The 27,845-nt window shown below is 44.0% G+C and overlaps 1 protein-coding gene across 9 annotated transcripts in view; it reads left to right on the top strand.

The window, feature by feature from the left end:
- The window catches only part of cep350 (centrosomal protein 350), a 206,232-nt gene that overhangs the window by 115,867 nt on the left and 62,520 nt on the right, over positions 1-27,845 (top strand). For 8 of the 9 annotated variants that reach the window (XM_078217960.1, XM_078217962.1, XM_078217959.1 and 5 more), the window contains exons 13-24: positions 335-485; positions 5,944-6,098; positions 6,758-6,953; positions 10,572-10,804; positions 11,001-11,164; positions 11,663-11,773; positions 14,687-14,818; positions 15,846-16,012; positions 21,674-21,799; positions 22,747-22,913; positions 24,765-24,961; positions 26,815-27,002. In XM_078217960.1, the coding sequence (XP_078074086.1) occupies positions 335-485; positions 5,944-6,098; positions 6,758-6,953; positions 10,572-10,804; positions 11,001-11,164; positions 11,663-11,773; positions 14,687-14,818; positions 15,846-16,012; positions 21,674-21,799; positions 22,747-22,913; positions 24,765-24,961; positions 26,815-27,002 (1,987 nt within the window). The remainder of the gene's footprint in view (positions 1-334; positions 486-5,943; positions 6,099-6,757; positions 6,954-10,571; positions 10,805-11,000; positions 11,165-11,662; positions 11,774-14,686; positions 14,819-15,845; positions 16,013-21,673; positions 21,800-22,746; positions 22,914-24,764; positions 24,962-26,814; positions 27,003-27,845) is intronic. The other variant, XM_078217956.1, reaches the window with a different exon arrangement.

The raw sequence follows: 27,845 nt of genomic DNA, 5'->3' as shown, positions 1-27,845 counted from the left end.
ACTCAGCAGCACACGGTGGGAGGTTCATTTTGAAACGTCCGCTGAACGTCAGGGGGATTTACTCCAGTTTTTACACATATTCGACACTTAGAATTTTTCCCCCCAGTGTCACTACTATCATCACAAAGTGGATGGCTAACATGAGGAAGTTGTGGGTGAGGGAAGGTCTGCAATAGAGAATTGATAGTCTGTGACCAACCTGTTTATTGGCTGAACTGCTATTGACTATTTCCTCCAATGATGAAAAATGTAATGTGTGGGAAGGGAGTATCGTCAGAAGGTCTGGTGGAAGTCGCTGCATGAACCCTTGTTACATTGTGCTTTTTATTGACAGGAGGTTTGGAGGACGAGTCTGACAGAGGCTCACCAAATCTGCAGCCCCTAGTGTCTGCAGCAAGCCCAGAAGAAGTGGCTCCATATGAGGATGACTTCCTCTCTTCCCAGAGCAGCATAAGTTTGAGCAGGAAGATCCCATCATACCAAAGGTAACGAGTAGCAGTAGAGTGTGAGCAAGCTCCTTCAGACAGAATAAAGAATAAAATAAGGACGGCACATAAACCACATCATCATGTGACCCTGTCAGTCAATCTAATCAGAAATCAGGGCGGCGCAGCGGTTGGCATTGCTGCGTCACAGTGCCAGGGACCCGGGTTCCAAAGTGCGTGTTTCCAGATAAGGGTTAGTGGGGTGATAATGGAACAATGTGTCCAGAGAAGGTTATTTTTCCCCGTACCCTCCTCAACTTTTAAATTCTAAATTGTAACACCATCAGTATTTAGCTTTGGTTTTAGATTTAAGGTAATTGACAAAAGAGCCAAAAAGGAACTGAGGGTTTATTTTATGCAGCAAGTTGGAAACACCTGGAATATACTCTCTGAAGGGGTGATGCAAGCAAATTCCAAAATAATTTTCGAAGCAGAATTGGGATATTTACTTGAGGGGAAAATATACAGTGTGTTGGACACAGAGACCATCACAGAGCCAGTACAGGCAACTTGGACTAAAGTGATGTCTTCTGTGCTGAGGGATTCTGATTGTGCATGGTCGGTGTAAACATGTTGATTTTTGAAGAAGCATTACTGAGTGAATTTTAGAACTGCAGTGCCTTGTCTATAACAGGCGACTTGAAGTGTTCCACTCTTTGCAGTTTGCAGAAAAATGGGTCAACTGAGGCTGACTAACCATCATAAAGGAAGCTGATCATGTAATCAGCTGCTCTGATAATATTTATAAATGTTCCACTTCCAAGATTGGGGCCATCAGACCCATGCACTTGGATGCTGCACTTGTTAGTATTTTACCCAAATAGCTCAACAGTGTCCCCAAATGTCAGAGACATGTGCCTGCAGCCTCATAATTATGTGTTCAAATGGTTGCGAAGGCAATATTCTTATCAATCCAGGAAGTCTAGCTTCAATCCCTTACTCAAACACTAAACTCCAATACGTTGTAGCAGCACGGGGCACTACCTCACAATGCCAGGGATCCTGGGTTTGATTCCCGGCTTGGGTCACTGTCTGTGTGGAATCTGCACGTTCACCCCGTGTCTGCATGGGTTTCCTCCGGGTGCTCCAGTTTCCTCCCATATCCTGAAAGATGTGCTGGTTAGGTGCATTGGCCATGCTAAATTCTCCCTTAGTGTACCCGAACAGGCACTGAAGTGTGGCGACTAGGAGATTTTCACAGTAACTTCATTGCAGTGTTAATGTAAGCTTACATGTGACACGAATAAATAAAGTTTAAAATTTAAACTAGTTACTGTGATTGATTTAATCCCTGTCATTCTGGTGATACGAACATATGAAATAATAGCACAAGTGTAGGCCGTTCAGCTCCTCAAGCCTGCTCCGCCAGTCAATAAGGTTATGGCTGATTGTTTGTGTTTCCAATTCCAAATTCCCATCTACCCTCAACAGCAGTTCCCTTGCCTAACAAGGGAATCCATTTACCCCCACCTTAAAAATATACAATCTGAGGCAAAGGGTCCCAAAATCCTGCAACAATCAGTGAAAAATTCCCCTTGTGTCCTGCAAGGACGACCCCAAATTTTAAATCGGTGACTCCTTGTTTATTCAACCACAAGAGGAAACATCCTTTCCACATCCAACTTGTCAAGCTGTTCAGGATCTTGTATACTTGAATTAAGTCACTCCTTCAGTCTTATAAACTCTAGTGGAAACAACCCCAGTCTGTCCAATGTACCCTCATAGCACAACTGGCTCATTACAGATATCAATTTAGTAAGCTATCTCTCTCCAATGTATTTACATCCTTCCTTAAATAAGGAGACCAAACCTGCACACCCTATTTGAAATGTGTTCTCACCAATGCCCTGTGTAACTGAAACATAACATCTGTCCTTTATGTTCTATTCCTCTTGTAATGAAAGATAGCATTCAATTAACATTGAGGGGCGGCACGGTAGCACAGTGGTTAGCACTGCTGCTTCACAGCTCCAGGGACCTGGGTTCGATTCCCGGCTTGGGTCACTGTCTGTGTGGAGTTTGCACATTCTCCTTGTGTCTGCGTGGGTTTCCTCCGGGTGCTCCGGTTTCCTCCCACAGTCCAAAGATATGCAGGTTAGGTTGATTGGCCATGCTAAAATTGCCCCTCAGTGTCCTGAGATGTGTAGGTTAAAGGGATTAGTGGGTAAAATATGTAGGGATATCGGGGTAGGGTCTGGGTGGGATTGTGGTCGGTGTAGACTCGATGGGCTGAATGGCCTCTTTCTGTACTGTAGGGTTTCTATGATGATTCTTTCTATGAATATTCTTAATTACTTGCTGTACCTGCATACTAACATTTTGTCATTCATGCACAAGAATACTTAGATCCTTCTGCAGGAATTCTGCAGCAGTTAAGTGTTGAAGTAACACACTGCCTTTTTATTCTCCCTGCAAAGTGAACAACTTCACATTTTCCCACATTATACTCCATCTGCCCACTCACTCAACCTATCCATATTCATCTGCAAACTCCTTATGTCCACTTCACTGTATACTTTCCTACGTATCTTTGTGTCATCTACAAATTTAGCTACCATGTCTTCACTCTCCTCATCTAAGTCATGGATAAAGACTGCAAAAAGTTGAGGCCCCAGCTCAGACTACTACAGGACTCCACGCGTCACATGCAGCAATCAGAAAAATACCTATTTATGCATGCTCTCGGTTTTCTGCCAGCAAGCTAAGCTTCTATTCCTGTTGATATGTTACCCCCTATACTATAAGCTTGTATTTTCCACAATAGTCTTTGATGTGGCAAATGCTTCTGGATATCCAACTACAGTATATCTACGGGCTCCCCTTCATCCACAGAGCATGTTACTCCATCAAAGAGCTCTAATAAATCGATTCAACATTTTCCTTTCACAAAACCATGCCTGCTCTTCTCATTACCTTGCGTTTCGCTGTGTGCCCAGTTATAACCTCCTTGGTGATCAATTCTAGCACCTAAACATCAAGCTAACTGGCCTATATATAATTTCCTGCTTTCTGCCTCCCTCCCATGGAGGGCTGATATTTGTTATTTCCAGTTTAATGGAACAATTTCAGAATCTAGTGAATTTTGAAAAATTACCGCCACCACATCTACTTCATTAGCCACTGGATAAAAGCAAATTACTGCAGTTGCTGGAATCTGAAACCAAAAGAGAAAATGCTGGAAAATCTCAGCAGGTCTGGCAGCATCTGTAAGGAGAGAAAAGAGCTGATGTTTTGAGTCCAGATGACCCTTTGTCAAACCTAAAAGGCACAGTAAGTGAGAGATATTTATACTGCAGGGTGCGGGAATGAAAAATGAGTCATAGCCATAGAAAGCAGGGTAAAGAAAACTTGTAAAAAAACTAGAAAGAGCGCAAAAAAGATTTACTAGGATGCTACCGGGATTTGATGGATTGAGTTATAAGGAGAGGCTGAATAGGCTGGGATTTTTTTCTCTGGAGCATAGGAGGCTGAGGGGTGACCTTATAGAGGTCTATAAAATAATGAGGGGCATAGACAAGGTAGATAGTCAATATCTTTTCCCAAAGGTAGGGGAGCCTAAAACTAGAGGGCATAGGTTTAAGGTGAGAGGGAAGAGATACAAAAGTGTCCAGAGAGGCAATTTTTCCACACAGGGTGGTGAGTGTCTGGAACAAGCTGTCCGAGGTAGTAGTAGAGGTGGGTACAATTTTGTCTTTTAAAAAGCATTTAGATAGTTACATGGGTACGATGGGTACAGAGGGATATGGGCCAAATGCGGGCAATTGGGATTAGTTGAGTGGTTTTTAAATAAAAAAGGGCGGCATGGACAAGTTGGGCCGAAGGGCCCGTTTCCATGCTGTAAACCTCTATGACTCTATGAGAGAGGTAAAATTAGAAAAAGGGGTCGGGGGGGAAAGGGAAAGCAAAGGGGGAAGAAAAGGTAAGGAAAGGGGTGATCAAGTAGGGGAAAGGGTGGGGGGGGGGACGGGACGAAAAATGCAGAAAGATAATAAAGAAATAAAAGATAGAGAACAGTAAAAATGCAATAAAATGAAAACAAAAGGGTCAAGGTGGGGTGGAGCTAATCATCTGAAGTTGTTGAACTCGATGTTGAGACCGGAAGGCTGTAAAGTGCCTAGCCAGAAGATGAGGTGCTGTTCCTCCAGTTAGCATTGAGTTTCACTGGAACATGGCAGCAAGCCAAGGACAGACATGTGGGCATGGGAGCAGGATCGTGTGTTAAAATGGCAAGCAACTGGAAGGTCGGGGTCCTGATTGTGCACAGACCGAAGGTGCTCAGCAAAGCGATCACCCAGTCTATGCTTGGTCTCTCCGATATAGAGGAGACCACATTGGGAGCAGCGAATGCAATAGACCAAATTGAAAAGGTGCAAGTGAAACGCTGCTGAACCTGGAACGAGTGTTTGGGACCTTGGAGGGTGAGCATGGAAGAGGTAAAGGGGCAGGTGTTACACCTTCTGCAATTGCATGGGAAGATGCCATGAGTGACTGGAGAGATGTTGGGTATAGTGGAGGAGTGGATTAGGTTATCCTGGAGGGAATGGTCTCTGTGGAATGTGACAGGAGTGGTGAAGGGAAGATGTGTTTGGTGGTGGCATCATGCTGGAGTTGGCAAAAATGGCGGAGGATTATGCTTTGCATGCGGAGGCTGGCGGGGTGAAATGTGAGAACAAGGGGTCTCTATCCTTGTTCTGGGAGGGAGGGGAGGGAGTGAGGGTCGTGGCGTGGGAGATGGACTGCACGCTGTTGAGCGCCCTGTCTACAACTGCAGATGGGAATCCGCAGTTGAGGAAAAAGGAACGCATATTAGAAGCACCACTTTGGAAAGTGGCATCATCGGAACAAATGCAATGGAGGTGAAGAAACTGAGAGAAAGGGATGAAGCCCTTACAGGATGTAGGGTGCAAAGAGCTGTAGTCCAGACAGCTGTGGGAGTCAGTGGGCTTGTAATGGATATTGGTAGATAGTCTATTGCCGGAAATTGAGAAAGGTCAAGGGAGGGAAGTGTCTGAGATGGACCAGGTGAAGGCAATGGTGGGGTTGAAATGGGAAGCGAAGTTGATGAATTTTTCGCGGTTTTGACGAGAGCATGAAGCGCCACCAAAATAGTCATCGATGTACTGGTAAAGGAGTTGTGGGAGGGGACCCGGGTAGGCCTGGAGCAAGGAATGTTCCACATAGCCCATAAAAAGACAAGTGTAGCTTCATTAGCCACCTATTTTAACACCCTACGATGCGGTCCATCATGTCCCAGAGACTTGTCAGCCCGCAGCTCCATATGTTTGCTCAGTATCACTTCCCCTGTGATTATAATTTCACCAAGCACCTCTCTCTCCCTTCCACCTCCTGATTTACACCTACTACTGTAATGTTTCTTCTCAAAGATTGGACATAATAAACAAACGCTGTGTTTAAAAATAGCACGGTTGATTAATTGCTTCCTTTTGTGCTTCGTTAGCAGTACCAGCAGTCCATCCAGTGCCCAGGGAGTATTTCCCAGTAAAAGATCTCACGATGCAAGGACTGGCGAGGCATCCCCACGGTTCTCAGGACAACGTTCGGCAGCCTCCTCCCGATCGTCAGGCTCTTCAGGAAAGAAGATGAAGATGGATGGTAAGTGATCAGGGTCTGCGAATTTTCCTTGATCTGTCCAACCAAATTCTTGCACTCAGAATCTGAGTGGACTTTGATTCTGTTCGCCTGTCTTCCCCTCCCCTGCCTGCATCGTCTTCCCCTTTCGATTCCACCCCCTCCTTTGCCCTGCCTCCCTGCTGCTCTGCTGTTGCCTCTGTCCCCATGCCCCTCGCGCGCCCCCACCCACCCCAAAAACCCGGCCGCTCCCTCCCCCGGCGACCTCAGTTCCACTACTCCAGTTTGTCCTTCTCAGCCTCTCCTATGAATTCCGTTACTTTGACTTTGACTATGTGTATGATTGCTGAGCTACATTGTAGTATTCAGGTTAAGCTCACTGCTCTTGGACATAAGGCAGGTGATGGCACTTCTGTTTGCTCTGGGTATTCCTGGAGATGAAAAATAAAGATCTGGATGGGCCTTGCTCTTGGCCACTATTCAGCGTCTCCTACTGAATGGAATTGCACTTGACTGGATGCTGGGGATTGGGTTTGGCAGAGATTCTTCTCTTGGGTATGTAGCTTGGGATCAAATATCTTATTTTTACTGCAAATAAATTAAGTAATTTCAGTCGTTTTGTGGGAACAGATGAGATCAACTGAATTTGCACGAATGATGCAGCTGACCTGTACAACCTTTAGCTTTGGCAGGTGCTGATGTTGCTGGGAATATGAGGCATTCCCCTGTGGATGATGTGACTTGGGCATCTGCCAGTATTTCAGAGCGGAGCTCTGCTGAAGAAAGGATATCAGGCCTGGGGCCAGACTTAGTCGGAGATCTTGAGCAAGTAAAAGACGCAAACGACATGGAAGAACCCATCATTCGTTCTCCAGCTAGGTATGGCCAACTGGAATGTACTTTAAATGGCTGGGCGTAAGGGAGTTTGAAGGATATTTAAGAAATGGAGATTTTATGTTTGAGGAACTGATGTTAAGAAAGAAAAATTACTGGTGAACTTAATTTGGACTAAAAGCTGATGAATTCCCGATGTCCCCGGTGATAGGGTGGCCTGGTGACACAGTGGTTAGTACTGTTGCCTCTCAGTGCCAGGGCCCCAGGTTCAATTCCGGCCACAGGTGACTGTGAAGTTTGCATGTTCTCTCTGTGTCTGCTTGGGTCTCCTGGGTGCTCCAGTTTCCTCCTACACTCCAAAGATATGTGGGTTAGGTTGATGAGTCATGCTAATGCTTGGCCTAGCCTCAGGGAGATTAGCAGGATAAATACATGGGGTTACGGGGATAGGGCCTGGGCGGGATTGTTGTCGGTGCAGACTCGATGGGCCAAATGCCCCCCTCCTGCACTGTAGGGATTCTATGGTTGCTGCATCATGGAGTTCTAAAAGAAATGGATGCAGAGATCGTGGATGCATAGGTTTTGATCTTCCAAGATTCCCTCAATTCTGGAACAGTGAGTGGATTGGAAGTTAGCAAATGTAACACCACTGTTCAAAAAGGAAGGTGGAGAAAAAATGGGAAACAACAGGCCAATTAGCCTGACATCAGCAGTGGGAAAATATTGCATTATTAAGCAAATGAAATCAATGCCCTTATACAATGAATGGTCAGAGTCAACATAGTTTTATGAAAGGGAAATGATGGGCAACTAGTGCATGTAGCACATTTATCCAATGTTTTTTAAAAATATGAAGTGTAACAGAAGATGAGGGTTCAGCGTTTGGGATAGTTAAATTAACATGGATATGGGATAAGCTAAAGGACAAAAATCAGTAGGAATAATTTGGTCATTTTCAAGTTAACAGTTTGAAACTATTGCATTAAGAAAGTCTTGCTGCAATTGTTTTTAGTGAGACCGCACCTTGTGATGCAGTTTTATGTATCCATATCTGAAGGAAAGATATACTTGCCTTTGAAGAGGTGCAATGAAGGTTCACTAGATTGGTTTCTGGGATGGGAGGATAGTCCTATGAGGAAGAGGCTGAGAAGAATAGGCCTCTGCTCTCTGGAGTTTGGAAAAATGATCGATATCTTATTGAAATATATAAGCTTCAGAGAGGCTTAACTGGGTAAATGCTGAGACTTTTTTTAAATTCTTGGGATGTGGGTATCATTGGTATCAATAAAAGGTCACTTTTTATTGTCCAACATTCAGGGAGTTGCAGTGAATTACTTCCTTGAACTGCTATAATCCATGGGGTGTAGGTGCTTTTTTTCTGCAGTGGGTTGATACAGCTGAGTGGCCTGTGAGGCCATTTCAGACAGTTAGGACAGTTCAGAGTCAATCTCACTGCTGTGAAATGGGTGTTACACCTAGGCCAGACCAAGTAAGCATGGCAGATTTCCTTCCCTAAAGGACATTAGTGAACCAATTGGGCTTTTAATGACAATACAGTAGTTTCAAGGTCATTATTAATGAGAATTAGGGTCATAGCCTCAGGATAAGGGGTCAGCCATTTCGGAGATGAGAAATTTCTTCATTTAGTGGACTGTGAATCTTTTGAATGATCTAACTCCAGGAGCTTTTTGGTACTCAGTTGTTCAGTATATTCAAGTGGTAGTGGGTAGTGTTGTATATCATGATGAGTTGGCAGGGGTGAATTCTTGCTGTCATTAGAAGCTTGGCCTACTTGGGGTTACATGGCATCTGTTGGGGTGGGTTGTGTTTGCTTGATGTGATGCTTGTGATTTTGCAAAGCACTTCAAGCCTTGTGGTAGGTGTGTGCTATCTGCTGATGTAGCATGGTGGCGTAGTCTTTGGTTGTCCTCATTTTTGCCCCTCCCTTTTAGTTTTGATCTATTGACATCCCTATTATCACCCATATGGTGGTCAGTGATGAATCAAAGAACAAAGAAAGTTACAGCACATGAACAGGCCCTTCGGCCCTCCACGCCCGTACTGACTATGCTGCCCGACTGAACTAAAACCCCCTATCCTTCCGGGGACCATATCCCTCCATTCCCATCCTATTCATGTATTTGTCCAGACGCCTCTTAAAAGTCACTATCATATCTGCTTCCAATACCACCCCCTGGCATCGAGTTCCAGGCACCCATCACCCTCTGTAAAAAATAAATTGCCTCTTACATCTCTTTTAAACCTTGCCCCTTGCACATTAAACCTATGCCCCTAGTAATTGACTCTTCCACCCTGGGAAGAAGCTTCTGACTATCCGTTCTGTACATGCCCTTCACAATCTTGTAGACTTCTATCAGGTCGCCCTTCAAGCTCTGTCGTTCCAGTGAGAACAAACCAAGTTTCTCCAACCTCTCCTCATAGCTAGTGCCCCCCATACCAGGCAACATCCTGGTAAATCTTTTCTGTACCCTCTCCAAAGCCTCCACATCTTTCTGGTAGTGTGGCGACCAGAATTGAATACTATATTCCAAGTGCGGCCTAACTAAGGTTCTATGAAGCTGCAACATGACTTGCCAATTTTTAAACTCAATGCCCCGGCCGATACTGACCATGCTGCCCGTGCATGCCGTATGCCTTCTTGACGACCTTCTCCACCTGCATTGCCACTTTCAGTGACCTGTGTACCTGTACACCCAGATCCCTCTGCCTATCAATACTCTTAAGGGTTCAGCCATTTACTGTATATTTCCTATCTGTATTAGACCTTCCAAAATGCATTACCTCACATTTGTTCGGATTAAACTCCATTTGCCATCGTTCCGCCCAAGTCTCCAACCGATTTATATCCTGCTGTATCCTCTGATGGTCCTCATTGCTATCCGCAAATCCACCAACCTTTGTGTTGTCCTCTTGAGTCTGTACAGAATGTGATGGGGTAGAGTAAGCTGGACATGAGCTTTTAGACCTTGGAGAAGATGCATTAGGGGGGAAGCAAGGAGGTGAGGAAATCTGCACTGCTTGGTAAGCTTGGAAGATGGAGTGTTACTTATGACCTCACTTCAATGCTGTGCTGATACTTTGGTACTTTTTCTTGAAATTGGGCTGACAGAAGTGATTCCAGCCCCATTACCATGTTGCCAAACTCCCTGGGAATATCCTTCTGACCCTGGACCCTCATTCCTACCTTTGGCTGCTTGTCCGAAATCAGCATCCTGTTAATTTATGTTTGGGGAGGCAACTTTGAGTCAAGTGCAACACAAATGCCCCTCTATTCTGCTGTCTGAATGCTGTACATGGGCTGATAGCTTGCTGAGAGTCATTTGCCTGATTTTGCTAGCCATGTGGGGCGCTTGGCAGGTTTACCACCCTACAGGCCACTGTCTGAACACTTAATAGATGTTTAATTTTGTGTGAGAAGGTATTGCAAAAGGTTTGCTTTCAGGAATGGCTGAGGAAGTATAGGCCCATCCAAAAAGGAGGGTTGTTTATTCCTAATGCCTCCTAAGTACAGGTTGTTTAAAGCAGAGCTTCAGCATATAGATACATCGAGGCATGAAATCTGCAATGTTCGAATGGTTCAAGTGATGCCTTGTGCTTAGGTGCCTGTGTCAGAATTTGTAATGGTGTAATTTGTGTTTTCAGTGTCCAAGTGGAGGCATCAAAGCACAAGAAAGCCACAAGCTCTTTGTCCTTTCAGTCGACTGTCAGCAATGTGTCTCAGAGGCCTTTTCAGAATGACACAGCAACAGTATCAGGAGATGGCGTGAGACAGCTGATCACTACTACCTTCACACCTTCACCTTCTCTAACCTACAGACCGCAATTCACCGACGTCAGTGTTACAGCAGCCAGACCTCCGACGTCCTCAGCTGCAGGTTGGAACAGTATAAAGCTTGTGTGAACCTTGGTTGTAATGGTGACTCCCTGAAAATGGAGAGGAATAGTGTGTGTTTCAGTGGTGTGAATCACAAAGACGTTACTGTGTCTTGGGGGTTGGTTAGCTCAGCTGGTCATCTGGGACGTGAATGGCTTAAATTGGAGCTTACACAGTTTTCATTTTGGTTATTGTAGCCTCCATGCTTAGCTCCCCACTAAGCCTCCAACACCGTATGACTGCTGAACTCACTTACCTGGATGCTATAGAGGAGTCTGTCCGACAGCTCTCAGAGATAGACCGGACCCGGGGGATCGCGCTCGCTCAGCAGGAGACTGTGTCATTGGCTCAGATCCTAAAGGTACGAATATGCCTTGCGTTCTTTTAGAGGTACAATTATAAAATGTTTAAAATGACTGGTTGTTAATTGAGAATAGTTCCAAATCTCAGCTAAATCAAACAGAACAAAGATTATTCAAATGAATATTAACTTTTCTTTCCCTTGTATTGTGCTTCACCAGGACAAGGCCCAATCTTAACTGTATAAGTATTAGAATCTAACCTGCACAAAACTGCATGTTCAAATCTGGCTGATAAATGAACTTGACCACGTTTCCAAGAAATTATAGCTTTGTAAAAAATGTGATTTATGACCGTCGTGTATTTCTTGTTTAAAGTTGAAATCCCAGAGCCAAGTGATTAAAATCTTGACATCTGGCATCATTTAGTTTGAGGTACCTCATATTCTAAGTCTTGCTATTTGGGCATTGAAGAATTGACAATTAAATTTGCACAGTGGAAGGTGGTGTAATGTGAAGTTGCTGTTCTGGTTTAATTGATGGCTGTTGTTTATGTTCAGGCCCAGCAACAGAGACATGAACATGACATAGCCCTCCTGAAGCTGAAGGCCGAACAGGAAACGGTGGCAAGTCAGAGACAGCTGGAGGAAGCCAGGCAGAAAGCTGTACAGGTACTTGAACATGTTACAGGGTCTGGAAATGCAAATAATAATTCAGAGTTGGATGATACTCCACATACAATAAGAGCAAAAAAAAATGTATTTTTAAAGAGTCTTTTTAACCGAGAACCTACCACTCCATCAGTTTCTCCCACCATTGGCGCCTCATGAAATTGCAATCTTGAAAATTGATGGCAAAGAAGGGAGGTGTTGAAGTGATCAAGAGTTTGATCAACAGGATGTATATACTTAAGAGGTATTTGGAGTAGATAGAGAGTTGGTAGGGTTTAAGGAATAAATTCCGCATAAAGGCACAGGTTATAGAAGATCAACCAGGATCTTGATCAACCAGGCCAGTGAGCTGAGGAATGATGGATGGAGTTTAATTCCGATAAATGTGAGGTGTGGTAAGACCAACCAGGGCAGGACTTGCACGGTTAATGGTAGGCCCTGGGGAGTGCTGTTGAACAGAGAGACCTAGGGGTGCAGATACATAGTTCCTTGAAAGTGGTGTCACAGGTAGGCAGGGTGGTGAAGAAGGCATTTGGCACACTTGCCTTGTTCAGAGCATTGAATACAGGAGTTGGGACGTTATATTACAGCCGTACAAGACATTGGTAAGGCCACATTTGGAGTACTGCATACAATTCTGGTCGCTCTGCTATAGGAAGGATGTTATTAAACTGGAAAGGGTGCCAAAAAAATTTACAACGATGTTACCAGGACTGGAAGGTTTAAGTTATAAGGAGAGGCTAAGATTTTTTCACCCCTGGGATAGGGAATGACCTTGTGGAAGTTTATAAAACGATGAAGGGCATAGATAATGTGAATAGCCAAGGTTTTTTTCCCCCAGAGTAGGGAATCCAAAATTAGAGGTCATCGGCATATGGTGAGAGGGGAGAGATTTTCAAGGGACTTGTGGGGCAACTTTTTCACACAAAAAGGTGATGCATGCATAGAATGAGCTGGCAAAGAAGGTGGTAGAGGTGGGCATAATTACAACATTTAAAAGACATTTGGACAGGTACATGGATAGGAAAGGTTTAGAGAGATATGGGTCAAACACAGGCAAATGGGACTGACTAGTTCTGTTCAGAAAATCCAGTCAGCATGGATGAGTTGGGCCGAAGGGCCTGTTTCTGTGCTGTATATATCTATAACTCAATGACTCTAAGATGGCAAAGCGAGGAATGGAAATTATTGGGGCGCATTGGAGTGGGGTGGGATGGGGTTGGACGAGGTTAAGGAGGAGAGAGGCCATGGTGACCTGGAATTGGGTTTGTAAATTTGGAATGTTAGAATGTTCCTGTCTTTGAGAGATTTTTCAGATGAAGTTCAGGCCCCAGAATTCTACATCTTTAGACACAGACAACTTAATGAACCCAATCCTTGCTATTGGCTTTTAGTTGCTAGTAATATTCTTTTGCCTGTTTTAGTAGCTTGAAAATGGCTACAGAATGATTTTAACTTGTGCAGGAGTTTTCCAATTAACTATTCCAAGGTTCTTCTGTCTGTCCTTGCATCTTTCATCCTTTAAGTTCCAACTCCTCTGAGATTCTCTGCTACTTTTATCCTAACTCGCACCAAATCCCAGTCACCCATTAGCCCTTTGTCCAGTGACCTACTTTGGTTCCCTACACCTTGAATTTAAAATTCTCATTCTTGCGTTCAATCTCCGTGTGATCTTGCAGCTCTTGTATCTTTAATGCAAAGATGGAGGGTACCGCAATAGACACCAGCAGGGAATAGGTTCTGAGTTGTCAAGTCTAGATGCCCAGAGAGAAATGTGGGCAGTTGAGATGACATTCAGATGTGGTTGGAAGTTCACCTCGGAGCCATTTGTGATACCAAGCTTGCAAGCAGTCTGATTCCAATTCAGACAGTTACCAGAAAAGGGGATAAGTGGCAAGGGGTTGGTGATTTCGAGACCGTGGAAAGGTTTTGATGAGGTAGACCTGGGTGTTGTAGACCTCACTTCACATGCTCTTGCTTTATATGTGCACTTCTTCAGTCATATCAGTAGGGAAAAGCTGCGTGGAAGGAAATCAGTGGAATGTGACAAAAGTGTGCATGACCATTGGTCAATAAAATTTCTTGTGGGCCGCACTCGGAACCCAAATGGGCCACATGTGGGCTGCAGGGTTGCCCATCAGTCCTTAAGAAACTGGACAATATCCAGGGCACTGCTTGTTTTGGTCCCCATTTACTCCCAGCACCACTGATCCACGGTGGCAGCACTGTGCACCATACACAAGATGCACTGCAGCAACTCAACATTGATTCTTTTGAATCACCTCTTAGCGCCTCTTAGACCTGTGACCTCCACTGTGTTGACGCATGGAGGCACCACCACCTCCAAGTTCCCCTCCAAACCACACATCATTCTGACTTGGAAATGCACCACTGTGCCTTCACTGACACGGAGTTAAAATCCTGCACTTATCTAACATTGTGCGATTGCAGTGGTTCAAGAAGGTATCTCGTTGGGGACATTTGTGAATGGGCAATAAAATGCCAGTGACATCCATATCTCAAGAATAAATGAAAGATTACATCCAGATTTCACTTCTAATAGCTTGGCTCACGTTTTACAATTGTGCCCACACTGGAGTCTATACTAAAACTCCCAATATCATAACTATTCAGTTATTGTGCTCATATATAGCAGAGATGGAGGCTTCATGTTTTAATTGCAAATCAAAGCAGGCATTAGTGAGTTTGGGTTGTGAATGAAACTTGACGGGTCAATGCAGTGTTCTTCTTGGATAAAAAAATCAAGTTCACATTGCATTTTGATAGCTCTCTGTCACTTTGATGTACACTCTGCTGGTCTGGCTGAAGCATTCCGAGCTATCAATTGCTGGTTATTGATAATTACTAATACGCTGCTGGATGTGAAACCTTCTCTCTTTATTGTATACTCAGGCACACTCGGAGACTCTGCAGCAGTTTGCGCAGTCACACCAAGAGATGCTGCAAGAATCCACGAATAAAATGATGACTCAACAGGTGGAAGCAGCTAGACTGGCTGCAGACACAGCAAGACAAGTTAAAGAGGTACACAGAACTTTGTTTTCACCGCCTTGGCAAAAGGATGCTTTTCCCCCAATCGAGCTGAAAACCTAGCACTGGTATCCGTGGTATGGGAATGTAACTTTAGAGGCTGGGAGACCAGAATTGGAAGACTGCAAGGATCTCAACAGTTTTGTAGGACTGGAGGAGATTACAGAGATGGGAAGGATGAGACCGTGAGAAATTAGGAAACAAGGATGGGAATTTTTGACATTGATGTTACCAAAGTAGGAATCATTGTAGGTCAGCGAGCACTGGGGTAATGGGTGAAACGGACTTGCTGTGAGAGCTTTGAATGAACTCGCATTTCCAAAGGATGGAAGATTCAAGAGAAATAGCCACATCTGGAAGTACCAAAAACATAGAGGTAGGTTGAGGCAGGTGCAGGAATCGATGACATTACAGAGGAGGAAAAGTTTATTTAAAGAAACAATGCACAGTGTACACGCTACGTGATCGACCTCCATTTGTTCACATGAAGAATTGCCTTCCATCTCATGACTGAGATTGGTAGATAGATGCCTTCTGAATCAGGATATAAACCCAACGTTCTCGCTCCATTCACAACATCTCAGACCTCTCGTACATTGTTGACATCTTGCTCCCCTTTGGGGGAAAAAAGGAAACTTAATGGAACCATTAGTATCACGCTAGTCAGGCATGTGAACATTTAACACTGGATGGTTCAATTGTGATTGTGCTTTTACTGTTTATTGCTATTTGAGAGAACAGATGTGATCTTGAATACAAATACACTGCCTGAAAGCAAGGTGGAAGTAGATTAAATATTAATTTTCAAAAGGAATTTGGATATTCTAGGGGAAAAAATGAATTCAGAGCTGTGGAGAAAGAGCAGGGGACCAGTTGGATAGCTCTTTCAAAGAGCTGGTGCAAGCATGATAGGCCAAATGGTGATTTGCTTTGGTGTACCATCCTGTGATTCCAAAAGCAAACTGAGGTCCAAGTTGCATTCTAACCTGTGTTATACTGAATAATAGTTCTTTATGTTTAGATGACTGAGTTGGCACGTGCACAGATTGCAGCTGGATCCCCGCCTGTTGTGGCCACGAACCTATCTCGTGGAGCAGCTGCACTACCAGTGACTGCGTTGTTGGACCAACAGAGACAACAGCATTCAGATTTTATGAAGCAGCTGCGAGTCAGGACTGAACCTGACAGGTAAAATTTTAACATTGCCCCACTCTGATCAATAAGATCAAGCTTCACAAATTTAATAACTTGGGAAGCGCTTCTTTCTCATTGCACTGATTTTCACATTGTGTCTAGTACCAGTCCATGCATAGCGCTGAAAATGTTTGGGCCTCTTGCTCCTCCTTTGTGTTTTAACCTTGAACTAAATTGAAAGGATTAAGAGGTTTGTTGAGTTAGCTTACTCCTCTTTTGCCGACTGGATCTTGCTTCTTAAATTAGTTACTGACGTCATGCACCACTTGTAACAGACGTCTGATTTAGTTATCAGTGTGGGCCAATAGCAAAACTGGACACAATTTGACACCAGTTGGGGCAAAACTGTGGTGAAGGCAATCAATGGGAGCAAATGTGAGCGCACCTTGCTGGAAATGACATGTAGCTGGTGCAGATCTGGGTCTGGTTTGCACTTTTGGCCCTGATGCAGTTCAAGCCTCTGATAGAGGACTATAGCTTCCATGCAGACATGAGGTCCATTAAAATTAAAATTCTTGTTTTTCTGAATTGATGTCTGTGCTGGTATGCTTTGTATGTAGTGTATTTATTTATCTACAAGCTTACACTTCCCCGATACCCCAAAATGAATTGATTATCAAATTTGCAGTTCTTGCATCCCAACTGTCGGGTCCAAATGACATGGAGAACATGAGCAGCCATCTTGATAAGTGGGACGACACGGTGGCGCAGCGGTTAGTACTGCTGCTCCACAGCGTCAGGGATGCAGTTTGATTCCCGGCTTGGGTCGCTGCTGTCTGTGTGGAGTCTGCATATTCTCCCTGTGTCTGTGTGGGTTTCCTCTGGGTGTTCTTGGTTTCTTTCCACAGTCTGAAAGACGTGCTGGTTAGGTGCGTTGGCCATGCTAAATTGTTCCTCAGTGTACCCGGACAGGCGCCGGAGTGTGGCGACTAGGAGATTTTCACACTAACTCATGTAAGCCTACTTGTGACACTAATAAATAAACTTTAAAAACTTTGAACTTTAAAACGTTGATAGTTGCAGATAAACGTTGCAAAAAAAGTGGTTTCACAGAACCTGTTTTTAAAGGGACAAATGCCCGGTCAGTAATTTCAGGGATGTAGCACTATCCTGGCAGAGACTTTGAACAGGTATTTTGAATTGTCTTCACAGTAAAAGACAAAATAAGCATTCCAAGAATAATAGGAAATCAAGTGGCACAAGGGAGGGAGGAACTTGGAACAATTACTGTCACAAGAGAAAATATGCAGGGTAATCTAATAGGCTGAAGGCTGACAGGTCCCACAGATCTAATGACCTGCATCCCAGGGCCTTAAAAGAAAAGGCTGCAGAGATAGTGAGTGCATTGGTTGTAATTTTCCAAAAAACCCTGGATTCTGGAAAAGTCCCAGCAGATTGGGAAACTGCCAATTGGATACTTCTGTTCAAGGAAGGAGGGAGACCGAAAGCAAGAACTGTAGGCCAGTTCGCCGAATTCTGTCATTGGGGAAAATGCTAGAATTTGTTTATGCTTGATTGAGAAGGGAGTCAAAGGATAAAGAGGGTAGATAGGAAGTTGGGTTGAGACCACAATCAGATCAGCCATGATAGTATCAAATGGTGGAGCAGGCTCGAGGGGCTGAAAGGCTTACCCCTCCTAATTCCTATGTTTGTATAATCCATTTTTAAGGGGGTAGTAGCAGGACCATAATGCATTCAGAGTAAACAAGGTTTTTGTGAAAGGGAAATCGGATGTGACAAATTTATTAGAGTTCTTTGATGAATAAAACAAATAGAGTGGACTATAGGGGACCCAGTAGATGTAGTATATTTGAATTTCCAAAGGGCACTTGATAAAGTGCCACATAAAAGGCATCAGTTAAGAGAGCATGGGTGGTTGGGGGCGGGGAGGGGAGGAAAGGAGGAGTGTGTGTGTGTGTATGTGCGCGCACAGTGGCACGGTGGTACAGTGGTTAGCACTGTTGCCTCACAGTGCCAGTGACCCTTGTTCAATTCTACTTTAGGTGACTGTGCGCAGGTTGCATGTTCTCCCCATGTCTGCATGGGTTTCCTCTGGGTGCTCAGTTTCCTCCCACAGTCCAAGATGTGCTGGATTGGGAGATTGGTGGATTGGCCATGGCAAATTGCCCATTAGTGTCCAAAGGTGTGTAGGTTAGGGAGATTAGTGGAGTAAATATGTGGGGTTATGGGGACAGGACCTAGGTAAGATGCTCTGTTGGAGAGTTGGTGCAGACTCGATGGGCCAAATGGCCTCCTGCACTATAGGAATTCTAGCCTGTGATTGGTTAATGAACAAACAGAGTTGGCACAAATGGGTCATTTTCAGGTTGGCATACTAGTGGAAAGCCACAAGGATCAGTGTTGGGGTCTCAACTATTTACGATTATGTTAATGTCTGAGGAAGAGACAGCAGGTATTGTAGTGAAATTTGCTGATGATACAAAGATGGATAGGAAAGCAAAGAGTCTACTGAGGTACATAGGTTGTGAGTGAGCCAAAGGTGACAGATGGAGTATGATTTTAGACAATGTTTGGCAAGAAGAATCGAAGAGTAGAATATTACAATGAATGCTGCAGTACAGAGGGATCTGGTTACACAATTCACAAAACGTTAACGTGGAGGTGCAGCAAGAAATTAGGAAGGCAAATGGAAGGTTCGCCTTTATTGCAAGGAGGATGGACTGTGCAGGGTACTAATGAGACTATATATGGACTATTGTGTACAGTTTTAGGATCTCGTAACTTGAGGAATATATTTGCAAGAAATTACAAAAGGTCGTGAATGAAGCCCAGTCCATCATGCAAACCAGCCTCCCATCTATTAACTCTGTCTGCACTTCCTGCTGCCTCGGAAAAGCAGCCAGCATAATTAAGGACCCCACACACCCCGGACATGCTCTCTTCCACCTTCTTCCATTGGGAAAAAGATATAAAAGTCTGAGAACTCAAGAACAGCTTCTTCCCTGCTGCCATCAGACTTTTGAATGGACCTACCTCTCACAAAGTTGATTTTTCTTTACACCCTAGCTATGGCTGTAACACCACATCCTGCACTCTCTTGTTTCCTTCTCTCTGAACGGTATGCTTTGTCTGCATAGTGTGCAAGAAACAATACTTTTCATTGTATACTAATACATGTGACAATAAATCTAACCAAATGTTTGCATTGGAGACAGTTCAGAGAACATTCACTAGGATGAAGGGGTTGTTTTATGAGGAAAGGTTGAGATGGTTGGACGATACTCATTGGAGTTTAGAAAAATGGGAGGTGATCTTATTGAAATGTACAAGATTCTGAAAGTACTTGATGGTGGATACAGAGAGGATGTTTTCTATCAAGGGGAAATCTAGAAGCTGGGGGCACAGTTTGAAAATAAGGGGGCTCCCATTTAAGATGAAGATGTAGAGGAATTTATTCTCTAAGGATCATTAGTTTTTGGAATTCTCTTTCACAGAGAACAGTGAAGGCTAGGTCTTGAATATATTCAAGGCTGAGTTAGACAGATTTTTCAGAGAACTAAAAGTGAAATTAAGGCAACAATCAGATCAACCATGATCTGATCGAATCGCGGAACAGTTATGAAGGGCTTGGAACGCCTATTTTCTATGATCTTATTTCACAATTGTTCCAAGTCCTTTACTGTGTAGTCTTCCAACTGTGCACTGCAAGCTACTTTTGGAGAGATTTTTTTTTTGTTTATTCATTCGTGGGACATGGGCTTTGCTGGCTGGCCGGCATTTATAGCCCATCCCTAGTTGCCCTTGGAGGATCAGTTGAGAGTCAGCCACATTGCTGTGGGTCTGGAGTCACATGTAGGTCAGACCAGGTAAGGACGGCAGATTTCCTTCCCTCAAGGATGAGTGAACCAGATGGGTTTTTCTGACAATCGACAATGGTTTCATGGTCATCAGTAGATTCTTGATTCTAGATATTTTTATTGAATCCAAATTCCACCATCTGCCATGGCAGATTCGAACCTGGGCCCCCAGAACATTATTTGATTTGCTTTGATTTATTATTGTCACATGTATTAACATAGTGAAAAGTATTGTTTCTTGCGCGCTATACAGAAAAAGCATACCATTCATAGAGAAGGAAACGAGAGAGTGCAGAATGTAGTGTTACAGTCACAGCTAGGATGTAGAGAAAGATCAGCTTAGGTAAGTCCATTCAAAAGTCTGATAGCAGCAGGGAAGAAGCTGTTCTTGAGTCGGTTGGTACGTGACCTAAGACTTTTGTCTCTTTTTCCCGATGGAAGAAGGTGGAAGAGAGAATGTCCAGGGTGCGTGGGATCCTTAATTATGCTGGCTGCTTTGCCAAGGGAAGTGTAGGCACAGACGATGGATGGGAGGCTGGTTTGCGTGATGGATTGGACTACATTCACGACCTTTTGTAGTTCCTTGTGGTCTTGGGCAGAGCAGGAGCCATATCAAGCTGTGATACAATCAGCAAGAATGTTTTCTATGGTGCATCTGTAAATGTTGGTGAGAGTCGTAGCTGACATGTCAAATTTCCTCAGTCTTCTGAGAAAGTAGAGGCGTTGGTGGGCTTTCTTAACTATAGTGTCGGCATGGGGAGACCAGGACAGGTTGTTGGTGATCTGGACACCTAAAAACCTGAAGCTCTCGACCCTTTCTTCTTCATCCCGTTGATGTAGACGGGGCATGTTCTCCTTTACGCTTCCTGAAGTCGATGACAATCTCCTTCGTTTTGTTGACATTGAGGGAGAGATTATTGTTGCCGCACTATTTCCCAGATTCTCTATCTCATTCCTGTACTCTGTCTTGTCATTGTTTGAGATCCGAGCCACTACGGTGATGTCATCAGCAAACTTGAAAATCGAATTGGAGGGGAATTTGGCCACAGTCATAGATGTATAAGGAGTATAGTCGGGGGCTGAGAGCACAGCCTTGTGGGGCACCGGTGTTGAGGATGATCGTGGAGTTAGCTTTAACTGAGTTTCTGGATTAATAGTCTAGTGATAGTACCACTAGGTCATCATCTCCCCTATTTTTGCTATGAAAAATGGGCGAACATAAATAGGACTTTGATATTCTATAGTTTAGTGAGCTGACTTGGCAAATGTGCCTATATGTTAGTCGGCCTCAAGTGTACCCAGTGTATCCATTTGAGGCCTAATTAATCCATGTCAATTGACCTAAATTAATTTTTTGGTGAATATAATTGATGTTTGGAAGTTGTCATTATGTCCCCTTATGCTAGATCTGTTGTAAAAAGGTTCTAAGGAACAGGATCAAAAACTAAAAATCAGCTGATGAATTGTACAAGGGATCAAGCCTTGACTGCATAACCCAGTGTCTCAGTTCTGTGAAGTGAGAAGCAGAGTTAACAGTTCGAGGCGTATGTGACTGCTCTTTGAACAAGACCCCAAAGGTGACCCTTCTGAAGAACAGTCCTGTCGAACCCAATGTTAATTCTGTTCCACTTTCCACCGATTCTGCCAGACCTGCAGAGTTTTTTCAGCACTTTCTGTTTTTATGTCAGGGTGCTGATGCTGACCCTGAATATACTGAAGTGGTTTTCACTGAAAAACTGTTGGAAATAATTTTTAAAAATGTTTTTCCATGGCTGGAAGAAATTGAATTAAGAGATTTGCTCGCAATGAACTGATCAGTATTTCATTTGTTTCATAGAAGAAAGTGTGAGTGCAGACCAGCATCTGCTGGACCTGTGGAGAAACTGCCTGACTCTAAAATGCATTACTCTGCTTCATTAGACAGCCTGTCTGAGTCATCCAGATACAAACATCATGATCGAAGGTGTGGTTTTAATTTTTATAATAACTGCTTTTATACGTATGTATTGACTTCTTATCATTTTGATAAATTAAGTGCCCACTATACTTCCATCACCCACTCACTATTTCTATTGATGGAGTTTTCAGTCCCTGGTGCCAACAGCCCTCTAATAGCTCGTCCAGTTGGACATTGTGTGTTTGACCAACTGCTAAGTGCCAGCGTGGTCGCTGAATTGACCCTGTACTCTCTCACCTGCTGTCAGAGACACTTCCAAAGACCTTAGTCTTCAGCTGCAGGAGCCCTGACAGACTTACTTGTGTTTCTTTCCATTGCCCTGATCCAGGGGCTACCCAAAGTGGCGCCTAAGCCTGTACCCCTAACTGAGAGTAACCAACCCTGTATAAACTTGGCACCTTCAATTTGTCTACCTCCTTGTCAGGGAGATCCTTCCACCAGATGCTCTGCTCACACTGTAGTGGTGATGATATTACTCACATCAAATCAGACAGGAGCTTCTCACCCTGGTCCTTCCAATACCGTGTCGTCACTGGCTACTGCATCGCTGGCCCCGTAGCAAGGTACCCTCAGTTCTTTTGGCCATGTATTTTTCCTGCTGCACTCAGCCTTGGCGACTGTGCTTCAGCTCTTTAGGGGTCGCACCCTCAAATTCTCGCCCTGCTGACCTCCATATCTCCTTTATGCGTGCCTTAAATTCCAGCTCTTTGACCTAGGATTTGGTCACCTCTCCAATACTTTATCCTTTGACTTAATGCCAATTTATGTCTGATTATGTTTTTTGTGAATTGCCTACTGGCTTATTCTATGATAATGTCACTACGCAAGATACAGTTGCAGTTCAGCACATGATACCTTTGTCAACTCTGTCACAGAGGGCATCTATTTGAAATTGACAATAAATGCTGCCTTTTTTTATAGCAGTTATGTTGATCCCTCTGTCACTTCTATAGCAGCGGCAGCAGTAGGCAAGACAGCCCTTCTTTACCATCAGAGAAAAGAGCAGAGAGCAGAGCTTCCCACTACGAGAAGGGAAATAGCTCTGTTGAAGAGGAGGTGCATACAGCCGCTGATGACTCGATCCACAGTGACAGTGTACCTTCGTTACCTGAGGAGAAAGGTGAGTTCTTTAACCAGAAATTAGAATTCCTCTTTTCTCCCTCCACTCATCACACGTGTCTGCAATGAGATAATCAAATACAAGAAAATCTGTCATTTCCTCATTTCCCTCCCAAGGGAAATAGCAAATTGTGCATCAAATTTTAACCATCTACACTGACATTGGTTAGTTCAAATTCCATGAGCCAGCCATCTGCCTTTAAACCAGAACATCCTTATTTCATTTTCATTGGATCTGCGGTTCTGCAGCTAGGACAAAGAAGCCAGATTTGATACTGAATATGCAGAAGCCCCAAGTCAGTATCCAGATTCCAAGCTAACAATACTATTAACTGCAGGAGATTTGGATTTCTAAGTCTTATTTGTCGGAAGGTCAGAATGCTGAATTCCCTCACTATACATAGTTGCAGCATCTTCACCACATGGACTGTATTGGGTTAAGGAAGAGGCTCACCACAATCATCTTGGGATCTGCTGGAATGAACAATGAATGGTTATGTCACTGTCTTGACAGCCAATGAAAATAATTAATTTTAATGCTGTTCGTTGTATTGTGTGACCCTTTACTCGCCCACTTTCATCACTGATGGAACTGGCACTTGTGAACATATGCACGAAAGCAATAAGTTAGACATACTCTATCCACTGCAGTAATTTTTTGACGTTGCTAAAAAGTATTCCCACGAGAGATTAGGATCCTCCCCTCCACGTTCAGTATTTGATGGTTAAAATTTGATCCACAATTTGCTATTTCCTTTGGGAGGGCAAATGTGGCAATGACGGGGTAGTGCTGGAGATGAACCCATGTCGCCCAAGCAGCTACAGGTAGCCAAGCACTTGTTGAACATTTGAGTCAGGTTCCTGTGAATTGAAGTGGCAGCGCTGGCAACTGATTGACCAAGTCCAACAATCCCCATGATGAAAGTTTAGTGAAACGGAAGCGAAAGCATTTCCCTTTCTCAGAGCAGCTTTCCATGCCAAGGAAATTTCTGAAGGAGATTGACTGTTTACATTCATTTATATGCCAAATGTAATGCTGACAAAGTTAGTTATCCTTACACTAAATATTTCTCAGTACTTGTGATTGTAAGTTTTTTGTTTTAATTCTTTAATTTGCAAGATAATCAGAGGCAGCATAAACCAAGGCTTTAATCTTTTCTTGAATTAATTAGCTTTATTGATGTTAAAGTAAAGTTTTTACAGATACAGATTTATCCAGTTGACCAGAAGGTCAATTCAAAGTTCAATGGCCAGTTTTCCTGCTTGGGGAGATTAAAGAGATTCCTTCTTTGTTGACATCCTTTGCGGTTGGTCTTATGAACTGTCATTATTTTAGAATGCATCCTTTGATGCCATTCCTGCTGGCATAAAACAACCTTTCAATAACTCTCCCCTCTTGCTTTCTTGCGGCTCTAGAAACAGCACACGCTGTATGTGATGGTTTCCCACGGTCTTCCAAGACCATCTTAACCTTCTAGAGAGTCTGAATTATACTTCTGGAAGATGGCCAATCTTTCAAGCTTGTCCCCTTAAACAGTTCTATTGTCAAAGCAGCAATTTTAACCAAACACAATGGCGAGAACAAGTAGTTAATCCAATCTGACGAAGAATCATCCAGACTCGAAACATTGACTATTCTCTCTCCCCAGATGCTGTCAGACCTGGTGAGATTTTCCACCATTTAGTGTTTTTTTTTCAGATTCCAGCTTTTGCAGTACTTTACTTTCAAGTTAATCCAAGTTAGCCCTTGCCTTTAACCTTGTCAACACCAGTACAAAAAGTCCAAATTCCTTCCTGGTTCTTTGTCTGTTATTTTCCTTTGCCCATTATAATCTATCTATTATCTCTCCAGACTCTGCCTCCATTGCCACTGAGTACTCCCTTAAGTTTGACGAGTCAATGACTGAAGATGAGATTGAAGAGAAATCCTTCCGTTCCCTTCTACCATCAGAGAGCCACCGCCGCTTTAACATGGAGAGGAAACGCAGCCGGCAGGATGATTCAGACGAGGACATGGCTCGGGATCAGTCTGCCTCAACAGTTGTCAAAGTGAGTTCATGTATGGAGGTTTAGTGGGGGCGGGGGGGTTTGCCATTGGTGACAATCACCGGAATCTCAGTGCTTGGAGCTGGGGTGACATTTATCTGCAACAACCTGTCTAAAACGATTAAATTATGAGAACCAATTATATAGACTAGGCTTGTATTCCCTTGTGCATAAAAGATTAAGGGATGATCTAATTGAGGTGTTTAAGAGAGTTAAATAATTTAATAGGTTAGGTTGAAATTATTTATGCAGGTCCAGACGAAAGGAGCTTAATCTTAAATTAGAACTAGGCTGTTCACAAGTGATGTCAAGAAACACCTCTTCACACAAATGGGCAATGGAAATCTGCCCCCCTCCCCCTGCGGGGAAAAAAAAACGTTTTCGATACTGGAGGTCAGTTGAAAATGTCAAAACTGAGATTGATGCATTTTTATTAGGTAAGGGTAAGGCTTACAGAACCAAAGTGAGAGATGGGTTTTGACAAACAAATCAGCCATGATCTAATCAAATGGCAGAGCAGGCTCAAGGGGCTGACTGGCCTCCTCCTGGTCTTGAGCTTCTAATTTCTTTGGTTAAGGCATGGTAGCAAGACTGTGGAAAGCCCAGTAGTCGGGATGGGTGCATCAGGCACTGGGAGGTGTGGGTGGGAATTAAGAATAATGGACAGATAGTCTAATTGGCAGGATGTGACTGACGGTGTCCTACATGGATTTTGTTGGAACCTTAGCTATTCACTGTATTATCAGCCACTCTGATAATGGAATCGAAAGTCATTTATCCAAAATTTGCTAATAGCAGATAGATGGGCAGCAATCTCAGTGTAGAATTATAAAGAGATATTGATAGATTAAGTGAATGGCAAAACTGTGGCAAATGGATATCAATATAGACAAATGTGAGGTTGGACCTAAATAGCATAAAACATTGTACTCTTTAGATGTTGAAAAACTGAAAACAGCGGAGTTCCAAGGTGACTTGTCAGTGGGAAGTTGATATACGTAGATCACTAAAATGTCATGAACAGTTACAGAAAATAATCAAAAGGTTGAATGGATTTCTGACCTTTCTAGCGAGAGGACTAGAATACAAGAGGGTAGAAGTCATACTTCAGCTGCATAAAACCCTATTTAGACTACATCTGGGCACCACACTTTAAAAATGATATATTAGCCTTACCAGAAGTGCTTTGTAGATTTACCAGAATGACCTGGACTCTTAAGAGGTGCAATTACCCATGCTAGGGCTGTATTCCCTGGAATTTACAAGGTTAAGGGATGATTGGACCCGAGTTCGATTCTGGACTTCAATAGTGTGTGGAGTTTGCATGTTCTCCCAGTGTCTGAGTGTGTTTCCTCTGGGTGATCAGGTTTCCTCCCACAGTCCAAAGATGTGTAGGTTAGGTGGATTAGCAATGGTAAATGTGCAGGGTTACGGTGATAGAGTTGGTTGTAGATTAACCATGATCTGGTTGAATGGCAGAATAGGATCAAAGGGCTAAATGGCCTCCTCCTGTTCTTGTGTTGATGCAACCACCCATCCCCATTCTTCCCAAAAGCAACTTCTACTCAGTTGTCAGGTTTGATGTAGAATCTGGCAGCAAATCAATGGCTGGAGTCCTGACCCAAATAATGTTCGTACCTTGCGTTTAATCCTGATGAACAGTGGGAAAATTTGGCAAGTTCACATATGATGCAGCATGTATCAGACATGTCTGATGATACTGGTAGCTACTTTAGTTATAGCTGTTGTCTGAATCCGGGTCTTGAGATTTTTTGGGCCAAGTTTTACTGAGGTCAGCAGGAGGTAGCTCACTTCACTCAGTATAATGTTTGTCTTTTTGTCTTTCCACTGTTCAGCATGATTTGAGCATGCCTTTCTCGGGGGGGCAAGACAGTTTCTCGAAATTCACCATGGAAATGGTGCGACAATACATGAAGGAAGAGGAGATGCGTGCTCAACACCAGGTGTCGCTCCTCAAGCTGCGCGAACGAGCCTTGAAGGAAAAGACCAAAGCAGAGTTGGCCTGGTTGGAGCACCAGAAGAAGTGAGTAGCAGTAGTATCAAACTTAATAGCCTTTCAAAATTGCAGTCTCGGAAATGTGCATTAATACCAGTAATACTTCCCAGGGGTGAGGGAAGGCATTTCTTTTCTCTTTACAATGGGCCTGTTTTTCGTTTATAGGCAATCACGCCATGGGGGCGATTCTCCCATCCCGCTGTGCTAATTTTTCACGGAGTTCACTTGCGCGTTAGCTAGTGTCTCCCAGCGCTGGAGTTCCGGCAGCATCTGCTTTGCTCTGGAAATCGGTGGGGAGCCGCAAAGAGCATTTGAATGTTATTTAAATGCAATTAGTGGGCCCGGGACTGAAGTCTCCGGGCGTGCTAGCATCTGCTTGGTTCATTCCAGCGAAGATTATAATAGCTCCCCACTTGCGGGGAATTAGTGGCCTGATCCCGCTGGAATGAAGGGGGGTGAATTGGGGCCCCCAGAGGGTCAGGTGGTGGTGGGGGGGGGGGGGGGGGGGGTTGCTCCTTGGGCATTGGCACCCTGGCACTGGCCAAGGGGCAAAGTGCCAATGCCCAGGGAGCACCTTGGCACTGCCCATTGGGCATGGGGCAGTGCTAAGGGGTGGGGCCTAGGAGGGCGATCAGTGGGCTGTCCCGCTGCCACCTTGCCATGATAGGGGGTGGGCGTTGCAGAGCTGGCTAGCGGAACCACTGCGCATGCGTCGATCTCAGGACTGACAGATTGGCACATGCACAATGGCCCGCTCAGCTCAGCCTCTCCAGCGGAGTAGGCCCCACCCCCTGAAATTTAATAATATTCACGTTGGCCTCTGCAGTACACAGAGTGTGGGAGATTCGTCTCTGAACTCCTCCTGAAAAA

The sequence above is a fragment of the Mustelus asterias genome, chromosome 8 (assembly GCF_964213995.1).
Source record: "Mustelus asterias chromosome 8, sMusAst1.hap1.1, whole genome shotgun sequence".
In the NCBI taxonomy this organism is placed as follows: Eukaryota; Metazoa; Chordata; class Chondrichthyes; order Carcharhiniformes; family Triakidae; genus Mustelus; species Mustelus asterias.
This window is presented reverse-complemented; position numbering and strand designations above follow the sequence as displayed.